Source organism: Suncus etruscus, chromosome 10 (genome assembly GCF_024139225.1).
Source record: "Suncus etruscus isolate mSunEtr1 chromosome 10, mSunEtr1.pri.cur, whole genome shotgun sequence".
Lineage (NCBI taxonomy): Eukaryota > Metazoa > Chordata > Mammalia > Eulipotyphla > Soricidae > Suncus > Suncus etruscus.
Genome location: NC_064857.1, coordinates 83,467,247 through 83,487,980, shown reverse-complemented (window position 1 = coordinate 83,487,980; position 20,734 = coordinate 83,467,247). Strand labels below are relative to the sequence as shown.

The 20,734-nt window shown below is 49.5% G+C and overlaps 2 protein-coding genes and 1 non-coding gene across 4 annotated transcripts in view; 2 read left to right on the top strand and 1 right to left on the bottom strand.

Annotated features, from left to right (window-relative positions):
- Positions 1-3,968, bottom strand: part of TMEM87A (transmembrane protein 87A) — a 44,326-nt gene extending 40,358 nt beyond the window's left edge. For both annotated transcript variants that reach the window (XR_007499582.1, XM_049781550.1), the window contains exons 1-2: positions 3,785-3,968; positions 2,058-2,118 (exon numbers count right to left, since the gene is read on the bottom strand). Coding sequence is in view for 1 of the 2 variants with exons in the window: in XM_049781550.1 (XP_049637507.1) it covers positions 2,058-2,118; positions 3,785-3,928 (205 nt within the window). In the remaining variant the exon portion in view is untranslated. The remainder of the gene's footprint in view (positions 1-2,057; positions 2,119-3,784) is intronic.
- Positions 3,969-5,010: 1,042 nt separating this feature from the next.
- GANC (glucosidase alpha, neutral C) overlaps positions 5,011-20,734 on the top strand; it is a 77,476-nt gene continuing 61,752 nt past the window's right edge. The window contains exons 1-3 of the mRNA XM_049781508.1: positions 5,011-5,172; positions 6,512-6,574; positions 20,348-20,456. Coding sequence (XP_049637465.1) covers positions 5,144-5,172; positions 6,512-6,574; positions 20,348-20,456 — 201 coding nt within the window. The 5' untranslated portion in view covers positions 5,011-5,143. The remainder of the gene's footprint in view (positions 5,173-6,511; positions 6,575-20,347; positions 20,457-20,734) is intronic.
- Positions 5,897-6,003, top strand: LOC126021487 (U6 spliceosomal RNA). Its single transcript, XR_007500000.1, has one exon. It is a non-coding gene; the product is annotated as a U6 spliceosomal RNA (small nuclear RNA).

Here is a 20,734-nt window from a genome sequence, read left to right as displayed (position 1 = left end):
TGAAAACGGACCTACAAATTCCATGGGTTATCAACCACACCCACAAAAGTATAAAATTAGAGCTAAGGTAAGTATGAGAAACTTTAGAAATCAGAGAAAGTTACTGTCACTATTAAGAGGCAGTAAATTATCCAAAAGCTATGAAATACAGACACTTCAAAATATGATGCTCATATAATTTATCAAAACAGCCTATAATCAAAATAGAGGTTAGGGGCCAGAGAGATAGCACAATGGTAGGGCATTTGCCTTGCACTTGGCTGATCCAGGACGAACTGAATTCGATTTCTGGCATCCCATATATGGTCCCCCAGCCTGCCAGGAGCAATTTCTGAGCACGAGCCAGGAGTAACCCCTGAGCATCGCTGGGTGTGGTCCAAACTCCTCCCCCCCCAAAAAAAATAAAGGTTAGAAAATATTGTACATAATAAAAAATATATAATAGCATATAGGCCATCAGACTATTCAAAATGTCAAAATACAGCTATCCCTAAAAGATATTCTTCCCTAGAAAAACAAGTTCACAAGAAAGGTGTTGAAGCATATTTGATTTGAGTCAAATCGAAGATTATATTACTATGAATTGTGTACTTTCTTCACAAGTATTCTTTTAACTCTACTTCCCCCCCAGTGTAAAATCAACCAGAGGCAGGCCTTTTCTAGCACATTCATGCTGTCTAAACAGTGATAACTTATTAAGTTATCAAAAGGATAACAGCATCTATCTCTGATTTATAATTGGCACTTTTAGGGCCAGATAGTATTTTGCTAAATAGAGCTTTGCTGACATGGTGCTGGCCTGGGTTCATTCTGGGTTACTGTATATGGTCTCTGGAGAACTGCCAGGAATGCCACCTGAGCATAGAGCCAGGAAGAAGCCCTATTGGGCACTGCTGGGTGTGGTCCCACCCTTACACCCCAAAAAACAACTTTGTACTTTCATAGGGAGATACTTTCATAGAGAGAGCACTAATAGACAATCTGGATTTTATCTCTTATCTTGAAAGAAAGCTGATTATTTTAATTTATTCTCTAAAATAAATCCATTTATTTAAAAAGAAAAAGTTTTGTTTTGTTTTTGGATTACACCCAGCAGCACTCAGGGGTTATTTCCTGACTCTGCACTCAGAAATTACTCCTGGCAGTTTAGGAGGGGTGCATATGAGATGCTGGGGACTGAACGTGAGTTGGCCACATGCAAGGCAAAAGCCCAACCTGCTGTACTCCAATTTTCAAAAAAATTTTAAAAAGATTTTTTTTATATATAAAAGAATATCTGGGGCTTAGATGCAGTACTTTTCCTACTGGATAGATAGGTTTTGTCGTATATAATTCTCTCTCTTTTTGTTTGTTTGGTTTTTTTGGGGGGGCTACAACTGGTGATGCTCAGGGGTTACTCCTGGCTATGTACTCAGAAATTGCTCCTGGCTTGGAAGACCATATGGGATGTCAGGGGATCAAACCGTGGTCCATCCTAGGTTAGCGCATGTAAGACAAGCACCCTACCACTTGCGCCACCGTTCAGGCCCCATGTCTTCTATAATTCTTAGTTCTTGTTATCTTTGAGATTCCACTTCCCAAGATACAGGTGGTAAATACCCTTTTTGTAAACAAAAGATTTACTGAATACATTAATTCAATACCAAAGGCCAGATCAATTTAGGTCATATGTTCAATAAACACATAACAAGCACACAAGAGCAAAACTCATGCTATTTCTATAACTCAATGCAGGTAATTAGCTATCATAATTTGTGTATTTTAGATACCATGAAATAAAAAAGAAAAGAAAATTCACACAAATATTCAAAAGTCCATTTAGAGGGAAGATCCTTAGTTATCAAGATATATATATATATATATATATATATATATACACATATATAGTGCCAGACTACCAAATTTCAAATTTTATGTTTGAATCATATGCAATGGATTATTTGGGGTTCAACTCCAATAGAATGAAAGTAGATCAGAAGTATGAGATATATTGTAATTTTAAAGTATAAAGATCACTCAAAAATGCTAGTAAGAACTTGATAAATGTAAGAACTCACATTTCAGTAGAATAGTTGTATTTTTGAAGAGAATTTTTCCAAAACTAAAATGATATTTCTCCTGTAAAGAAAAGAAAATTAGCATCGAGTGATTTTAATTCTGAAGCAAACTATAAGTGGTAGTATAAGACCTAAATTTAGAAAATGTGTTAGTTTTCTTTAAAAAATAAAAATAAAAAATGACATCAGTAGCCTTCCTTTGGTAAAATTCAGCTATATCTTAACCTGCAGGTTTTTACAGCTTGGCGGGAAGGACTGAATTCTCCCCCAGCCATCATCAAGCTGACAGAAGTAAGACTGCTAGAAATTCCAACGTCAAACTTCAACACATGCCACTTCCTTAATCAGTTTTTCCTTCACTGTCTGTTTCTTCCACGAAATTATTTTGCAAGCCAGTAGCAAGCTCTAACTACAAATTAAGTTTAAGGGGAAGTGAATGCTTACCGGAAGAGTATTACTAAACAAACAAGGCGTGCCAAAGGAAAGTTTAAATATGTGTATGCTGTGAGCACTGAGCAGAGCACAGCAAGAACGGGGCTGGAGCAGAACTGGGGCTTGATTTTCAACATCGTTAGCCTCTATCGGACTTGTCTGCTCACAAGAAAGGAGTTCTCTGTTTATTTATTTATTTATTATTTTAATATCTTCTTTTAAGCACCTTGATTACAAATATGATTGTAGCTGGGACATTAGTGATAGGAATGTTGCACTGGAGATCTCACTTTAAAGGTGATTTAAAGTAGAAATAACCCCTGCATCCCATTTAGATCACTGTCCAACAGACAGACTGGCAATGCTTATCCTGGCAATGCTTTAGAATCCTACCCCTTCCTGTCTAGCCATTGTCAAGTTGACTCGACAGGTATTTTAAATGCCTGGGCTTCCTTATGGCAGACACAATAAAGCTTAGAAGAGCCACCTACCTCCACATTCAAAATAAAAACCGAGGGGCTGGAGAGAGAGCACAGTGGTAGGACATTTGCCTGGCACACAGCCGATCCAGTACGGACAGTGGTTCGAATCCCAGCATCCCATATGATATGGTACCCCCCCAAGACTACCAGGAGCAATTTCCGAGTGCAGAGCCAGGAGTAACTCCTGAATGCTTGCCAGGTATATATAAGGGCCAGAGGGATAGCACAATGGGTAGAGAGTTAGCCTTGTACATAGCTGACCCAGATTCAATCCCTGGTACCCCATATGGTCCACCGAGCTTGCAGGAATAATTTCTGGGCGCTGAGCCAGGAGTAACCCCTAGTGCCACCAAGCGTGGCCTAAAAAAGCAAAACAACAAAAAAATATAAACATAGATGTATGTATAAAATTTTACAAAGACTGAAAGTTTTCTCGTAATGACATCATGAGCTTGTATAAAATAATGAACCTCAAGATGAAAACTTCCATACCCAATAACTTAGAAAGTTCTGCAAAGGACCTTCAGAAAAAATTTTGTATAGACATATACAATGAATAAAACTTGGTAGCAAAAATACAGAGCACTCACTATAAATATTAGATATTTTTTAAAAGCCTATATATATAGAACCCCTTCGGAAGTAGAGCCACCTCGGGGCAAAGCAGCACCAGAGGGGTCCAGATTTCCGCAGCAACCAACACAGACGTCGGCGAAGAGGACTCGAGCGAAGCCTTTTGGACCTCGAGAGCCGCCGTAGCCCCACCCCCCTAAGCACTCCCTCAGGGCTCCTGCGCCCGACGCGAATACTCACCATGGAGATCGGAATGTGCCACTTAGATCGGTCAGCAGCCTCGACGGGGGCCGGTCCCATAGTGAGAAATGACAGTGGAGGCTGCTGAGGCCCCAGAAGAATAAGAAGGACGGACCACGCCAGAAGCCACGAAGCCGTCGCCATCTTCCCCGTAGGAGCTGCCAAGCGAGAGCTTTGCACCTTTTTCCGGTTTCTCCCGCCCACTTCCGGTTCTGCGCCTGAAGGCGGGACTTCCGGGTCCTCGAACTCTGGCCAGGTTTGATGGGTTTGCGACGCGGTGACGTCAAGGGCGTGAGCTTTGGCCTTACTGCGCAGGCGTCGTCCTGTCAAAACACTCTTGTCACCTTGCAAAAGACAGGATGGTCGCCAGAAGCCACTTTCGCCCAAGTCGTTTATTCTCTCTTCCAGTGTTTAAAGGGCTCGGGCAACCGGACGAGCACCTGGCTTATTTTTTGATTTCTCCTCCAGTTCTCCCTAGTGGCCTCTTTTGTCAATCCTAGTCAGAAGCTGGGGTCACTGTTCGAGAGAGAATAACTCGAGCTACCTGATCAGAGTCCAGTAGTGAGGTTTTGGGTTGTTGTTGTTGTTTTTTTTCAATTCTAGAGGTATTCAAACAAAAATTCGAGTAAGATTCAGAAACTCCTAAACTGAATTCTATTCTAGAGAGCATTCTTTTAACCCTAAAAAGTATTGAGATCACTGCAGTTTGGCCGGAGGATAACTTCCTGCAAAAACAGAACTGGTACTTCTTACTGAAAACTGAAAGTGCAAAGAATGACTCTGTTCTCAAAACTTTGAGATGAACTTTCAGAAGTTTGAACACAGCCTGCCAAGCTGCACGTGAACTTCCTTGTTCTCTTGCTAAGGATCCTTTGCGTAGCTGCATCCTGCCTTGCAAAGAAAATTACCCTTCTAAAAAGAAAGTGTCTGATCAGCTGTTAATTTATCAAGCAAATTCCTATAGAGATTATACTCTGGTTTGGACCTGGAATCCCAGGAGCAAGAGTTAGTTTGTCATTATTTTTTTTTTTTGGGGGGTCACACCCGGCAGTGCTCAGGGGTTACTCCTGGCTGTCTGCTCAGAAATAGCTCCTGGCAGGCACGGGGGACCATATGGGACACCGGGATTCGAACCAACCACCTTTGGTCCTGGATCGGCTGCTTGCAAGGCAAACGCCGCTGTGCTATCTCTCCGGGCCCAGTTTGTCATTATTTAAGGTCTGTAAGGGTTCACATTTCCCAGAAACTTGACTAGCTGCTGTGTGCTGTGTTAGTTGTAAGTTAGCAAAGGCCAATCACCGTTCCAAAAAGTGTCGGGGACATTACCCAGGAGTCCTATCAGTGAAGAGACTGGAAGCCATGGCATCAGCTAAGAAAGAAGAAATAAGGTAAAAAAAAAAAATCCCTTGGTCCAGCACAGATCTTGATCGGCAGGAAGGAGGGGAATCTGGGAGTAAATGGAAGCAACATTTTGGCTTTGAAGATTTTATTTGCACTATTTCTTTTTTGCATGTTTGTATTTATGCACTTTATCGAGTTTGTTTCTTGATTTACAGTACCTTGGCATTAATACTAAACTCCCTCACAAAATGTTATGATTCTTTTGGAAAATCATGAAATAGTTATGATCCTAAGTGTGTTTGAAGTTCACCTTATGTCCACCTTTTCCTGTATCACTCCAGAGCTCCTTTCTTAATAATAAAAGAAGGAAGTTTCTTGAATGAAAGAGCAGGTTTCTCTTATCTTTGCACACTCTATTAAAGGAAGCAGTGACAAAGATTGAGTTCAGAAGAATTTTTATTACTTCATAGAAAACTTTTTCAAAGTATGGACAAATGTATCTGGCCTTGTTTCATAATATTTTGAATTTTCTGTTCAACTGCCTACCTAATTAATCATTGGACTTGCAAAATGCTGCTATATTCAGTAACATCTTCGCATTAAAAAGAATGTTTTTTCTGATAGTCTGTGTTGGTTTCAACTTATGTTGAAACTAAACTCAAGTAGCTGTCATATACATCTTGTTAATGTTCTGATCTAGAAACATCTCTGGAAACATTTTTACAAACACTGGGACCTTGATTGTCAAATTGTCTTTAAAAAGCAAAAGATGTGCTCGCTTTGGCAGCACATATACTAAAATTGGAAGAATACAGAGAAGATTAGCATGGCCCCTGCACAAGGATGACACGCAAATTCGTGAAGCATTCCATCTTTAAAAAAAAAAAGCAAAAGATTTTCCTTCTACATCTGTTTCCATTCCTTCTACATTTGTTTCTATTCTATCTTCCACCTGCTTCTGTTAAAGCAATTGTCAAGTTGATTTATGATTGTTGCTTACTGAGCTCTCACAGAAAGCATAGTAAGATATTATGAAAATATTTATTGAATAGTGTGAATTGTTTTTGTTTAATTGGAAAACTTATTTTTTCTCCTTACATTTTATTGTTTACATTATAGCTTTCCCTTATAATTTTCTTAGAACTCTTCCTCATACGTGGTTGTGTCCTTTTACAGTTGCTGTCAGAGTAGCCCAAATGTTCTGTTTTCATTGAGTGCTTTTAGACAGCATGTAACTCTGCAGCATATGTGTTGTTGATTTATGTTATGACTATGACACAATTTTGCAGTGCAGAGGTATTCACCATGCCCAGGCTATTGGCAAGAAGGTATAAAAATTGGATTCACAAGCCTTGTATAAGTTTTTGAAAATGTCTTTTTATTTAGTGTTGAAGATGAAGCTGTGGAGAAAAATATTTTCAAAGACTGTAGCAACATTGGTTTTTACAGGTAAGGAGTAGAAATAATTTCTGAGTGATTCAAAATATTTATAACAGAACTTCAAAATAGATATTTAATTTTGAGAGCAGATAGGCTTTTTAAAGAAGGTATCAGGGTTCAGGGATTTAGCTCAGGGGTAGAGTGCATGTATGAGGCCCTGGGTTTGCCTTCAGCACAACAAAAATATAAAGTAAAATGAAATAAAAAGAACCCTTTTATAAAACAACTAATTAGAAAATTCAATGAGGAATCAGAGAGGTAGTTAGAAGTTAAGGTATATGATTTACTTTCTGCAGACCCTTGTACCTAATGCCACAAGGTAAAGCACCACCAGGTGTAGCCTGGTGGCCCCTAAGCATCACTGGGAATGACCCTGAAGCTCTGAGTACCACCATGATGGCCTGGGCAATCTCTAGCACTGCAGGGTCTGAGTGTCAGAACCAGAAGCTGTCTGGTTTATATGTATCCTCAGGAAGGAATTTGGGGAGGCCCTGAAAGCACCCTCAGAGCAGGAAAGTGAGTCTATGAGCAAATTATCCATTGTTCTCCTTTTTTTATATTCTCTTTCACTACTGACTTTAGTAATCTCATCAAAAGGGGCAGTGACTTTGTCCCTATGTTAATTTTTCTGGGGGAAAAACTAGAGTTTTCTTAGAATGAAGCAAGTTATTGGACCAGCTCTTTCCAAGACCACTAAGAGAGGATCTTATTTTTTATAATATCTTTATTTAAGCACCATGGTTACAAACATATTTGTAGATGGGTTTCAGTCACATAAAGTATACCCCCTCTTCACCAATGCAACCTTTCTGCCACCAATGCCCCTCTTCATTCTCCTCCTCCACCCCTGCCTGTCTTCCAGGTGTCTATTTTCCCTGCCTTTTAGAAGCTTCAATATGTCCTCTGGCCCTTGCAGTGAACTGCTGATCTGACTGGTTGAGAATCACTGGGAAGGGAATCGATCAGATAGGAGATATTAACCTTTAATATTATATAAAAACTATAATTTTGTTTAATTAACAGTATTTTTATTTTAAAAGTCAAAGTCATTTTTAAAAATCATTTTTGGGGTGGTTTTAACCATACTCGTTGATGTTCATGGGTTAGCGCTGGCTCTGTACTCAGGAATCACTCCTGGTTATGCTTTGGGGAACCATATGGGATGCCAGGGATCAAACTGGAGTCTGCCAAATGCAAGGCAAGTATTTAACAACTGTGCTATCACTCCAGTCCCTAAAGTCAAAGTGTTCTAAAACTAGATTTGAATCTAGAGCTTCCCTAGTGTGAGGCATGCACTCTATCGCTGAGCCACATCCCCAGCCCCTAATATTAAATATTATGTCTTTGGGCTGGAGTGATAGCACAGCGGTTGGGCTTTTGCCTTGCACATGGCTGATGCAGGATGGACCTTGGTTCAATCCCCAGCGTGCCATATGGTCCCCTGAGCCAGGAGTGATTTCTGAGTGCATACCGAGGAGTAACCCCTGAGTGTCACAGGGTGTGGCCCAAAAAGCAAAATAAAAAAATATGTCTTTGAAAAAAGACAAAAGAAAAAAGAAGGGGCCGGGCGGTGGCGCTAAAGGTAAGGTGCCTGTCTTGCCTGTGCTAGCCTTGGACGGACCGCGGTTCGATCCCCCGGTGTCCCATATGGTCCCCCAAGCCAGGAGAAACTTCTGAGCTCATAGCCAGGAGTAACCCCTGAGCGTTACCGGGTGTGGCCCAAAAACCAAAAAAAAAAAAAGAAAAAAAGAAAAAATGTATGTCTTTGAATAGATAATACTTTTATGTGGTTCAAAATTAAATAGCAGACCTCCGTATGTGCCAGCGGCCTTTTGGCCTGGCCCAGGGTGGGGGGCCCGGACCTGGGTCACCCGAACCCCCTCTCCCCCTTTCCTCCGGATCTCCAGGTGGGTTTCTGGGAGGAGCTGATGGGGCACCCTGGGTTTTCCCCACTCCCAGGCCGGGTCTGGGGACCGGCCTAGGTTGGGCTTAAATCCCTGTCCTTCGGGCTTGGGAGGGTCTCTCTCCCTTCCTGGAGCTGGATTTTTAGCAGCACGGGCGGGCAGCTGGCAGACCTCCGTATGTGCCAGCGGCCTTTTGGCCTGGCCTAGGGTGGGGGGCCCGGACCTGGGTCACCCGAACCCCCTCTCCCCCTTTCCTCCGGATCTCCAGGTGGGTTTCTGGGAGGAGCTGATGGGGCACCCTGGGTTTTCCCCACTCCCAGGCCGGGTCTGGGGACCGGCCTAGGTTGGGCTTAAATCCCTGTCCTTCGGGCTTGGGAGGGTCTCTCTCCCTTCCTGGAGCTGGATTTTTAGCAGCACGGGCGGGCAGCTGGCAGACCTCCGTATGTGCCAGCGGCCTTTTGGCCTGGCCCAGGGTGGGGGGCCCGGACCTGGGTCACCCGAACCCCCTCTCCCCCTTTCCTCCGGATCTCCAGGTGGGTTTCTGGGAGGAGCTGATGGGGCACCCTGGGTTTTCCCCACTCCCAGGCCGGGTCTGGGGACCGGCCTAGGTTGGGCTTAAATCCCTGTCCTTCGGGCTTGGGAGGGTCTCTCTCCCTTCCTGGAGCTGGATTTTTAGCAGCACGGGCGGGCAGCTGGCAGACCTCCGTATGTGCCAGCGGCCTTTTGGCCTGGCCTAGGGTGGGGGGCCCGGACCTGGGTCACCCGAACCCCTTCTCCCCCTTTCCTCCGGATCTCCAGGTGGGTTTCTGGGAGGAGCTGATGGGGCACCCTGGGTTTTCCCCACTCCCAGGCCGGGTCTGGGGACCGGCCTAGGTTGGGCTTAAATCCCTGTCCTTCGGGCTTGGGAGGGTCTCTCTCCCTTCCTGGAGCTGGATTTTTAGCAGCACGGGCGGGCAGCTGGCAGACCTCCGTATGTGCCAGCGGCCTTTTGGCCTGGCCTAGGGTGGGGGGCCCGGACCTGGGTCACCCGAACCCCCTCTCCCCCTTTCCTCCGGATCTCCAGGTGGGTTTCTGGGAGGAGCTGATGGGGCACCCTGGGTTTTCCCCACTCCCAGGCCGGGTCTGGGGACCTGCCTAGGTTGGGCTTAAATCCCTGTCCTTCGGGCTTGGGAGGGTCTCTCTCCCTTCCTGGAGCTGGATTTTTAGCAGCACGGGCGGGCAGCTGGCAGACCTCCGTATGTGCCAGCGGCCTTTTGGCCTGGCCTAGGGTGGGGGGCCCGGACCTGGGTCACCCGAACCCCCTCTCCCCCTTTCCTCCGGATTTCCAGGTGGGTTTCTGGGAGGAGCTGATGGGGCACCCTGGGTTTTCCCCACTCCCAGGCCGGGTCTGGGGACCGGCCTAGGTTGGGCTTAAATCCCTGTCCTTCGGGCTTGGGAGGGTCTCTCTCCCTTCCTGGAGCTGGATTTTTAGCAGCACGGGCGGGCAGCTGGCAGACCTCCGTATGTGCCAGCGGCCTTTTGGCCTGGCCTATGGTGGGGGGCCCGGACCTGGGTCACCCGAACCCCCTCTCCCCCTTTCCTCCGGATCTCCAGGTGGGTTTCTGGGAGGAGCTGATGGGGCACCCTGGGTTTTCCCCACTCCCAGGCCGGGTCTGGGGACCGGCCTAGGTTGGGCTTAAATCCCTGTCCTTCGGGCTTGGGAGGGTCTCTCTCCCTTCCTGGAGCTGGATTTTTAGCAGCACGGGCGGGCAGCTGGCAGACCTCCGTATGTGCCAGCGGCCTTTTGGCCTGGCCTAGGGTGGGGGGCCCGGACCTGGGTCACCCGAACCCCCTCTCCCCCTTTCCTCCGGATCTCCAGGTGGGTTTCTGGGAGGAGCTGATGGGGCACCCTGGGTTTTCCCCACTCCCAGGCCGGGTCTGGGGACCGGCCTAGGTTGGGCTTAAATCCCTGTCCTTCGGGCTTGGGAGGGTCTCTCTCCCTTCCTGGAGCTGGATTTTTAGCAGCACGGGCGGGCAGCTGGCAGACCTCCGTATGTGCCAGCGGCCTTTTGGCCTGGCCTAGGGTGGGGGGCCCGGACCTGGGTCACCCGAACCCCCTCTCCCCCTTTCCTCCGGATCTCCAGGTGGGTTTCTAGGAGGAGCTGAAGGGGCACCCTGGGTTTTCCCCACTCCCAGGCCGGGTCTGGGGACCGGCCTAGGTTGGGCTTAAATCCCTGTCCTTCGGGCTTGGGAGGGTCTCTCTCCCTTCCTGGAGCTGGATTTTTAGCAGCACGGGCGGGCAGCTGGCAGACCTCCGTATGTGCCAGCGGCCTTTTGGCCTGGCCTAGGGTGGGGGGCCCGGACCTGGGTCACCCGAACCCCCTCTCCCCCTTTCCTCCGGATCTCCAGGTGGGTTTCTGGGAGGAGCTGATGGGGCACCCTGGGTTTTCCCCACTCCCAGGCCGGGTCTGGGGACCGGCCTAGGTTGGGCTTAAATCCCTGTCCTTCGGGCTTGGGAGGGTCTCTCTCCCTTCCTGGAGCTGGATTTTTAGCAGCACGGGCGGGCAGCTGGCAGACCTCCGTATGTGCCAGCGGCCTTTTGGCCTGGCCCAGGGTGGGGGGCCCGGACCTGGGTCACCCGAACCCCCTCTCCCCCTTTCCTCCGGATCTCCAGGTGGGTTTCTGGGAGGAGCTGATGGGGCACCCTGGGTTTTCCCCACTCCCAGGCCGGGTCTGGGGACCGGCCTAGGTTGGGCTTAAATCCCTGTCCTTCGGGCTTGGGAGGGTCTCTCTCCCTTCCTGGAGCTGGATTTTTAGCAGCACGGGCGGGCAGCTGGCAGACCTCCGTATGTGCCAGCGGCCTTTTGGCCTGGCCTAGGGTGGGGGGCCCGGACCTGGGTCACCCGAACCCCCTCTCCCCCTTTCCTCCGGATCTCCAGGTGGGTTTCTGGGAGGAGCTGATGGGGCACCCTGGGTTTTCCCCACTCCCAGGCCGGGTCTGGGGACCGGCCTAGGTTGGGCTTAAATCCCTGTCCTTCGGGCTTGGGAGGGTCTCTCTCCCTTCCTGGAGCTGGATTTTTAGCAGCACGGGCGGGCAGCTGGCAGACCTCCGTATGTGCCAGCGGCCTTTTGGCCTGGCCCAGGGTGGGGGGCCCGGACCTGGGTCACCCGAACCCCCTCTCCCCCTTTCCTCCGGATCTCCAGGTGGGTTTCTGGGAGGAGCTGATGGGGCACCCTGGGTTTTCCCCACTCCCAGGCCGGGTCTGGGGACCGGCCTAGGTTGGGCTTAAATCCCTGTCCTTCGGGCTTGGGAGGGTCTCTCTCCCTTCCTGGAGCTGGATTTTTAGCAGCACGGGCGGGCAGCTGGCAGACCTCCGTATGTGCCAGCGGCCTTTTGGCCTGGCCTAGGGTGGGGGGCCCGGACCTGGGTCACCCGAACCCATTCTCCCCCTTTCCTCCGGATCTCCAGGTGGGTTTCTGGGAGGAGCTGATGGGGCACCCTGGGTTTTCCCCACTCCCAGGCCGGGTCTGGGGACCGGCCTAGGTTGGGCTTAAATCCCTGTCCTTCGGGCTTGGGAGGGTCTCTCTCCCTTCCTGGAGCTGGATTTTTAGCAGCACGGGCGGGCAGCTGGCAGACCTCCGTATGTGCCAGCGGCCTTTTGGCCTGGCCTAGGGTGGGGGGCCCGGACCTGGGTCACCCGAACCCCCTCTCCCCCTTTCCTCCGGATCTCCAGGTGGGTTTCTGGGAGGAGCTGATGGGGCACCCTGGGTTTTCCCCACTCCCAGGCCGGGTCTGGGGACCTGCCTAGGTTGGGCTTAAATCCCTGTCCTTCGGGCTTGGGAGGGTCTCTCTCCCTTCCTGGAGCTGGATTTTTAGCAGCACGGGCGGGCAGCTGGCAGACCTCCGTATGTGCCAGCGGCCTTTTGGCCTGGCCTAGGGTGGGGGGCCCGGACCTGGGTCACCCGAACCCCCTCTCCCCCTTTCCTCCGGATCTCCAGGTGGGTTTCTGGGAGGAGCTGATGGGGCACCCTGGGTTTTCCCCACTCCCAGGCCGGGTCTGGGGACCGGCCTAGGTTGGGCTTAAATCCCTGTCCTTCGGGCTTGGGAGGGTCTCTCTCCCTTCCTGGAGCTGGATTTTTAGCAGCACGGGCGGGCAGCTGGCAGACCTCCGTATGTGCCAGCGGCCTTTTGGCCTGGCCTAGGGTGGGGGGCCCGGACCTGGGTCACCCGAACCCCCTCTCCCCCTTTCCTCCGGATCTCCAGGTGGGTTTCTGGGAGGAGCTGATGGGGCACCCTGGGTTTTCCCCACTCCCAGGCCGGGTCTGGGGACCGGCCTAGGTTGGGCTTAAATCCCTGTCCTTCGGGCTTGGGAGGGTCTCTCTCCCTTCCTGGAGCTGGATTTTTAGCAGCACGGGCGGGCAGCTGGCAGACCTCCGTATGTGCCAGCGGCCTTTTGGCCTGGCCTAGGGTGGGGGGCCCGGACCTGGGTCACCCGAACCCCCTCTCCCCCTTTCCTCCGGATCTCCAGGTGGGTTTCTGGGAGGAGCTGATGGGGCACCCTGGGTTTTCCCCACTCCCAGGCCGGGTCTGGGGACCGGCCTAGGTTGGGCTTAAATCCCTGTCCTTCGGGCTTGGGAGGGTCTCTCTCCCTTCCTGGAGCTGGATTTTTAGCAGCACGGGCGGGCAGCTGGCAGACCTCCGTATGTGCCAGCGGCCTTTTGGCCTGGCCTAGGGTGGGGGGCCCGGACCTGGGTCACCCGAACCCCCTCTCCCCCTTTCCTCCGGATCTCCAGGTGGGTTTCTGGGAGGAGCTGATGGGGCACCCTGGGTTTTCCCCACTCCCAGGCCGGGTCTGGGGACAGGCCTAGGTTGGGCTTAAATCCCTGTCCTTCGGGCTTGGGAGGGTCTCTCTCCCTTCCTGGAGCTGGATTTTTAGCAGCACGGGCGGGCAGCTGGCAGACCTCCGTATGTGCCAGCGGCCTTTTGGCCTGGCCTAGGGTGGGGGGCCCGGACCTGGGTCACCCGAACCCCCTCTCCCCCTTTCCTCCGGATCTCCAGGTGGGTTTCTGGGAGGAGCTGATGGGGCACCCTGGGTTTTCCCCACTCCCAGGCCGGGTCTGGGGACCGGCCTAGGTTGGGCTTAAATCCCTGTCCTTCGGGCTTGGGAGGGTCTCTCTCCCTTCCTGGAGCTGGATTTTTAGCAGCACGGGCGGGCAGCTGGCAGACCTCCGTATGTGCCAGCGGCCTTTTGGCCTGGCCTAGGGTGGGGGGCCCGGACCTGGGTCACCCGAACCCCCTCTCCCCCTTTCCTCCGGATCTCCAGGTGGGTTTCTGGGAGGAGCTGATGGGGCACCCTGGGTTTTCCCCACTCCCAGGCCGGGTCTGGGGACCGGCCTAGGTTGGGCTTAAATCCCTGTCCTTCGGGCTTGGGAGGGTCTCTCTCCCTTCCTGGAGCTGGATTTTTAGCAGCACGGGCGGGCAGCTGGCAGACCTCCGTATGTGCCAGCGGCCTTTTGGCCTGGCCTAGGGTGGGGGGCCCGGACCTGGGTCACCCGAACCCCCTCTCCCCCTTTCCTCCGGATCTCCAGGTGGGTTTCTGGGAGGAGCTGATGGGGCACCCTGGGTTTTCCCCACTCCCAGGCCGGGTCTGGGGACCGGCCTAGGTTGGGCTTAAATCCCTGTCCTTCGGGCTTGGGAGGGTCTCTCTCCCTTCCTGGAGCTGGATTTTTAGCAGCACGGGCAGGCAGCTGGCAGACCTCCGTATGTGCCAGCGGCCTTTTGGCCTGGCCTAGGGTGGGGGGCCCGGACCTGGGTCACCCGAACCCCCTCTCCCCCTTTCCTCCGGATCTCCAGGTGGGTTTCTGGGAGGAGCTGATGGGGCACCCTGGGTTTTCCCCACTCCCAGGCCGGGTCTGGGGACCGGCCTAGGTTGGGCTTAAATCCCTGTCCTTCGGGCTTGGGAGGGTCTCTCTCCCTTCCTGGAGCTGGATTTTTAGCAGCACGGGCGGGCAGCTGGCAGACCTCCGTATGTGCCAGCGGCCTTTTGGCCTGGCCTAGGGTGGGGGGCCCGGACCTGGGTCACCCGAACCCCCTCTCCCCCTTTCCTCCGGATCTCCAGGTGGGTTTCTGGGAGGAGCTGATGGGGCACCCTGGGTTTTCCCCACTCCCAGGCCGGGTCTGGGGACCGGCCTAGGTAGGGCTTAAATCCCTGTCCTTCGGGCTTGGGAGGGTCTCTCTCCCTTCCTGGAGCTGGATTTTTAGCAGCACGGGCGGGCAGCTGGCAGACCTCCGTATGTGCCAGCGGCCTTTTGGCCTGGCCTAGGGTGGGGGGCCCGGACCTGGGTCACCCGAACCCCCTCTCCCCCTTTCCTCCGGATCTCCAGGTGGGTTTCTAGGAGGAGCTGAAGGGGCACCCTGGGTTTTCCCCACTCCCAGGCCGGGTCTGGGGACCGGCCTAGGTTGGGCTTAAATCCCTGTCCTTCGGGCTTGGGAGGGTCTCTCTCCCTTCCTGGAGCTGGATTTTTAGCAGCACGGGCAGGCAGCTGGCAGACCTCCGTATGTGCCAGCGGCCTTTTGGCCTGGCCCAGGGTGGGGGGCCCGGACCTGGGTCACCCGAACCCCCTCTCCCCCTTTCCTCCGGATCTCCAGGTGGGTTTCTGGGAGGAGCTGATGGGGCACCCTGGGTTTTCCCCACTCCCAGGCCGGGTCTGGGGACCGGCCTAGGTTGGGCTTAAATCCCTGTCCTTCGGGCTTGGGAGGGTCTCTCTCCCTTCCTGGAGCTGGATTTTTAGCAGCACGGGCGGGCAGCTGGCAGACCTCCGTATGTGCCAGCGGCCTTTTGGCCTGGCCTAGGGTGGGGGGCCCGGACCTGGGTCACCCGAACCCCTTCTCCCCCTTTCCTCCGGATCTCCAGGTGGGTTTCTGGGAGGAGCTGATGGGGCACCCTGGGTTTTCCCCACTCCCAGGCCGGGTCTGGGGACCGGCCTAGGTTGGGCTTAAATCCCTGTCCTTCGGGCTTGGGAGGGTCTCTCTCCCTTCCTGGAGCTGGATTTTTAGCAGCACGGGCGGGCAGCTGGCAGACCTCCGTATGTGCCAGCGGCCTTTTGGCCTGGCCTAGGGTGGGGGGCCCGGACCTGGGTCACCCGAACCCCCTCTCCCCCTTTCCTCCGGATCTCCAGGTGGGTTTCTGGGAGGAGCTGATGGGGCACCCTGGGTTTTCCCCACTCCCAGGCCGGGTCTGGGGACCGGCCTAGGTTGGGCTTAAATCCCTGTCCTTCGGGCTTGGGAGGGTCTCTCTCCCTTCCTGGAGCTGGATTTTTAGCAGCACGGGCGGGCAGCTGGCAGACCTCCGTATGTGCCAGCGGCCTTTTGGCCTGGCCTAGGGTGGGGGGCCCGGACCTGGGTCACCCGAACCCCCTCTCCCCCTTTCCTCCGGATCTCCAGGTGGGTTTCTGGGAGGAGCTGATGGGGCACCCTGGGTTTTCCCCACTCCCAGGCCGGGTCTGGGGACCGGCCTAGGTTGGGCTTAAATCCCTGTCCTTCGGGCTTGGGAGGGTCTCTCTCCCTTCCTGGAGCTGGATTTTTAGCAGCACGGGCGGGCAGCTGGCAGACCTCCGTATGTGCCAGCGGCCTTTTGGCCTGGCCTAGGGTGGGGGGCCCGGACCTGGGTCACCCGAACCCCCTCTCCCCCTTTCCTCCGGATCTCCAGGTGGGTTTCTAGGAGGAGCTGATGGGGCACCCTGGGTTTTCCCCACTCCCAGGCCGGGTCTGGGGACCGGCCTAGGTTGGGCTTAAATCCCTGTCCTTTGGGCTTGGGAGGGTCTCTCTCCCTTCCTGGAGCTGGATTTTTAGCAGCACGGGCGGGCAGCTGGCAGACCTCCGTATGTGCCAGCGGCCTTTTGGCCTGGCCTAGGGTGGGGGGCCCGGACCTGGGTCACCCGAACCCCCTCTCCCCCTTTCCTCCGGATCTCCAGGTGGGTTTCTGGGAGGAGCTCATGGGGCACCCTGGGTTTTCCCCACTCCCAGGCCGGGTCTAGAGGGTGGATCAGGGGGTGTAGTTTGATCTGGGGTGAGGCAAATAATTTCTCAGCTATACTCAGTCTATCACTGCCATTTTCATACCAGTCCACATTTTGAAACCGCGCGGGTGCTAGCGCCCCCGCGCGATCATATGCTCCTCCCAACCATCAGTACCCCAGATTTACCCTTCTTAACTTCAGTAACACACAGCTTCAATCTCTGACTAAAGACATACAGTAGATCTTACAAATCCCAGAACTATTTAGAAGGACACAAATCGAACACATATTGAACACATATATTTTTTGAATGTTTTATGGTTATTTTCTTTAACTGCTGTAACTCTCTATATATTCTTCTACCATGATGTTTCTATCCACTTTTCATCCTGTCTTTTCTTTGTAAGCTGTTCAGTAAGGATTGTGGTGGAACTATCCCTCAGTTTGATGCCTATGATTGAACTATGTCATGGAAATTGCTGGTCTTGTTCCTATTGCGTCCAGATGCACCAATAACGCTTCGTGGCATTGATCCTTGTTTGCATAGACACATTAAAATGGGAAAACACTATACATACAGATTAGTTATTATCTAATAAATCTCATTACAATGTACCTTACACCCTGAATATTGATATAATGACCTGGCATAGGCCTCAGTTGAATGGGCATTCTCCATTCACGCTGGAACCAGGCAAGCTATCTACGAAACATCCAAGGTCTTTTATAGCAACAGTTGGAAGCAGTCCTCTACCAGGAAAGACACTACCAAGGGTGTGACATCGACCTCCTAATAAGACACTTCCGTTTACACTGAGAAGACGTGACAACAACAATGACCTGCGAGAAGACATGACAACAACGATGACCTGCTCTACAGGACATGGTTCTCTCTATTGCCCCTTAAGTGTGAGGTGAAACGAGAGGATGCTCTGCACCATCCTGACTGCAATATGGGATATGCAGACTCCAGGATCTTTAATACAGAAGAATGATACCAACAACAGAGACTATGTGAGGAATGGAGGTGTATTGCCACTACAGACTATGACTTGAATTGGACAAACTAGTTTGCCTGGAGCCTAGAGCCAGTCCTGTGCCAGGAAACTTCAGGGGTAGGGTCTCCATGTATTTAGACCATAATTTGTCTTTCCATGTCCCTTATGTTTTGGTGGGCCTATGCAAACAAATGCCACTTTAATATCGTTTTTTACTATGTTCTCTTGACTCCAATCCTTAAGAAAAACAACCCATTAAAACTTTTGAGGTTAACTTAAACTAGTAAGCATGTGCATGGAACTAGATAAATGTACTTTGCCCTCAATGTTTAAAGAGTTACATAAGTCTAATATCTTTAGATTATATGGTGTGCTGCTAAGAAACAATATGTACTACAACTGGGGATTTGAGGGACAAAGTAATTGTATTGTACATGGGTTCAGTTTTGTTTTTCTTAATGTTCTTTGACTGAAAGTTCAAGGCTGGGATATCATCGATGGAACTACTGAGAATCCTGTTTATGGGTGATTGGGCTTCCACTGTAACTTTACCCTGTCCTCTTTCTTTGCATCTTTGTTGTCATAATTAAAATAATAAAAAAAATAATTAATAAAAAAAAAAAAAAAAAAAAAAAAAATTAAATAGCAATGAAAATTGTTAATTTTATTTATTTCTCTTATAACCCCGTTCACATCTTGTCACTGTAAATTACTATATTTATTAATTCTTAGCCTTCTAAGATTTCTTATAAATGTATATATTCTTGTGTAACCAATTTTATTACACTAGGTTTTTTCCAGATAAGTTATTGTATGTCTTGTTCTTTTCTACTTCATAATTTATTCTACATATGGTGCATGAAATTGTTCTCTTTTTATAGTTATATATTATTCCATTCAGTAGATGCACTATAATTTATCGCATCTCTTTACTATTACTAAACCCCATTGGTTTTTCTAATTCATTGTTCTATAATAACACTTCTAGAATAAAAAATATATATTTTATATTTTATATACATTAATATGTCTTTATAGGCTAAATTGACAGAAATGATATTATTGGACCAAAGAGAAAATGCATTTGAATTTTCAACTTTATTAGATAGTCCTTAATAGGGATTATATCACTTTGTATGTCACTATATTACTGATTGCCTATTTCCCCAGAATATATACATACACACAAATATTTATTTATTTTTATTTTGCTTTTAAAGGCCATACCTAACTGGTACTTAGTCAGGGATTACTTTTGGCTCAGTGATCACTCCTGTCAGGGTTTGTGAAACTTGTCTTTATTCTTGTCAGGGCTGATGCTGGGAATTAAACCCCGGTCAGCCACTAGCAAGGCAAGTCTCCTACCTGCTATACTGTCTCTCCAGTCCTTAAAAATATTTATAATTTTTTAGCAGTCATTCAAAGCAGTGCTTGGCCTGGCAGTGAGTGTCACACTGTCAGTGCTCACTATAGATGACGTGGTGTTTCTCGGGCACATTGGTGTTTAAAGACCACAAGAGCTGTATCAGCAGTGCTGGGGACTACTAAGATTATATCCTGGGGCCGGAGAGATAACATGGAGGTAAGGTGTTTGCCTTTCATGCAGAAGGTCATTGGTTCGAATCCTGGCAACCCATATGGTCCCTGAGCCTGCCAGGAGCAATTTCTGAGCATGGAGCCAGGAGTAATCCCTGAGCGCTGCCGGGTGTGATCCAAAAAAAAAAAAAAAAAAAAGAAGATTATATCCTGCAGTGCTTAGGGACATATGGTGCTGGAGATCAAAGTCAGGACCTTATACATGCTAGATGTTTGCTCTTCTACTTTAATGTCCCTCAGTCCTGAAATATTTATTAAAATTAAATAAATATTAAAATACCATCAAATATTTAATAATTTTATTTTGGTTTGGGGCCATATGTGATGATGCTCAGGGTTTACTTCTGGCTCTACACTAAGAAATACTCCAGGGCCCGGAGAGATAGCATAGCGGTGTTTGCCTTGCAAGCAGCCGATCCAGAACCGAAGGTTGTTGGTTCAAATCCCGGTGTCTCATATGGTCCCCCGTGCCTGCCAGGAGCTACTTCTGAGCAGACAGCCAGGAGTAACCCCTGAGCACTGCCGAGTGTGGCCCAAAAACCAAAAAAACAAACAAAAAAGAAATACTCCAGCCCTTTTTTATTATTTTAATTTTTAATTATTCACCTTATTCTAGAGGGTAAAAAGTCATTATCTTTATTGACATCTAGAAAAAGAAAAAATACTGTTTTTATTCTGAACAGATGTCTTAGAGGGATTCTTTAATAAAGTTTTATCACCTTATTAAACCACTAGATTATATTGAATCTCCATTAGAATTTATTTCTTTTTTGTTTGTTTGTTTTTGTTTTTGTGCCACACTGGGCAGCACTCAGGGGTTACGCCTGGCTCTAGGTTCAGAAATCGCCACTGGCAGGCACAGGGGACCATATGGGATGCCGGGATTTGAACTACCATCCTTCTGCATGCAAGGCAAATGCCTTACCACCATGCTATCTCTCCAGCCCCTAGAATTTATTTTATTTCTAGTAGGGTATACATTTCATGAAATGAATGAGGAAAAGTAACAAGCTCATATATGTCATCTATTAAAACTGCCCCACATTTTTAATAACGGGAACAAAATACCATCCTTGAGCAATGTCACACTGAACAATCGTATTAGTTTCTTTTTATTGTTACTAATTTTGTTAGCATTCTGAAAATAATACTTCTGTTAATACTTTTATTATAGTACTGTGTATGTATGCTCTATTTATTTATTAGCATAGGAAACTTTAATGGCATTAACATTGTAATAATTTAAGGGACTAATGGCCATCTGCCTACTTTGTTTCTATCTATAGACGTCAGAAACACTGGCTTTCCAGGAAGTCCACCTATCGGACATCATTGGAATCAGTCACAACAGACAAAGACAGCACCAGGTTCCAAATTATCAATGAAACAATGAAGGTAAGAGCAAATAATTTCTAGAGAATTTATTTTCTTGGTAATTTTGCTTAAATGAGATAAATCTATAAAAACTAATTAAAACTACATGTAAAATAGAGGGCCAAAGTGAATGTACAGTGGGTAGGGTGCTTGCCATGTCCAACCTAGATTCAATCCTCGTCATATTTATGATCACCCATTCCATTCCAGGAGTGATTCCTAAGCTCAGAGCCAGGAATCACCCCTGAGCACCACGAGTTGTGGCTCCCAAACCGAAAATAAATAAACCAATAAATAAA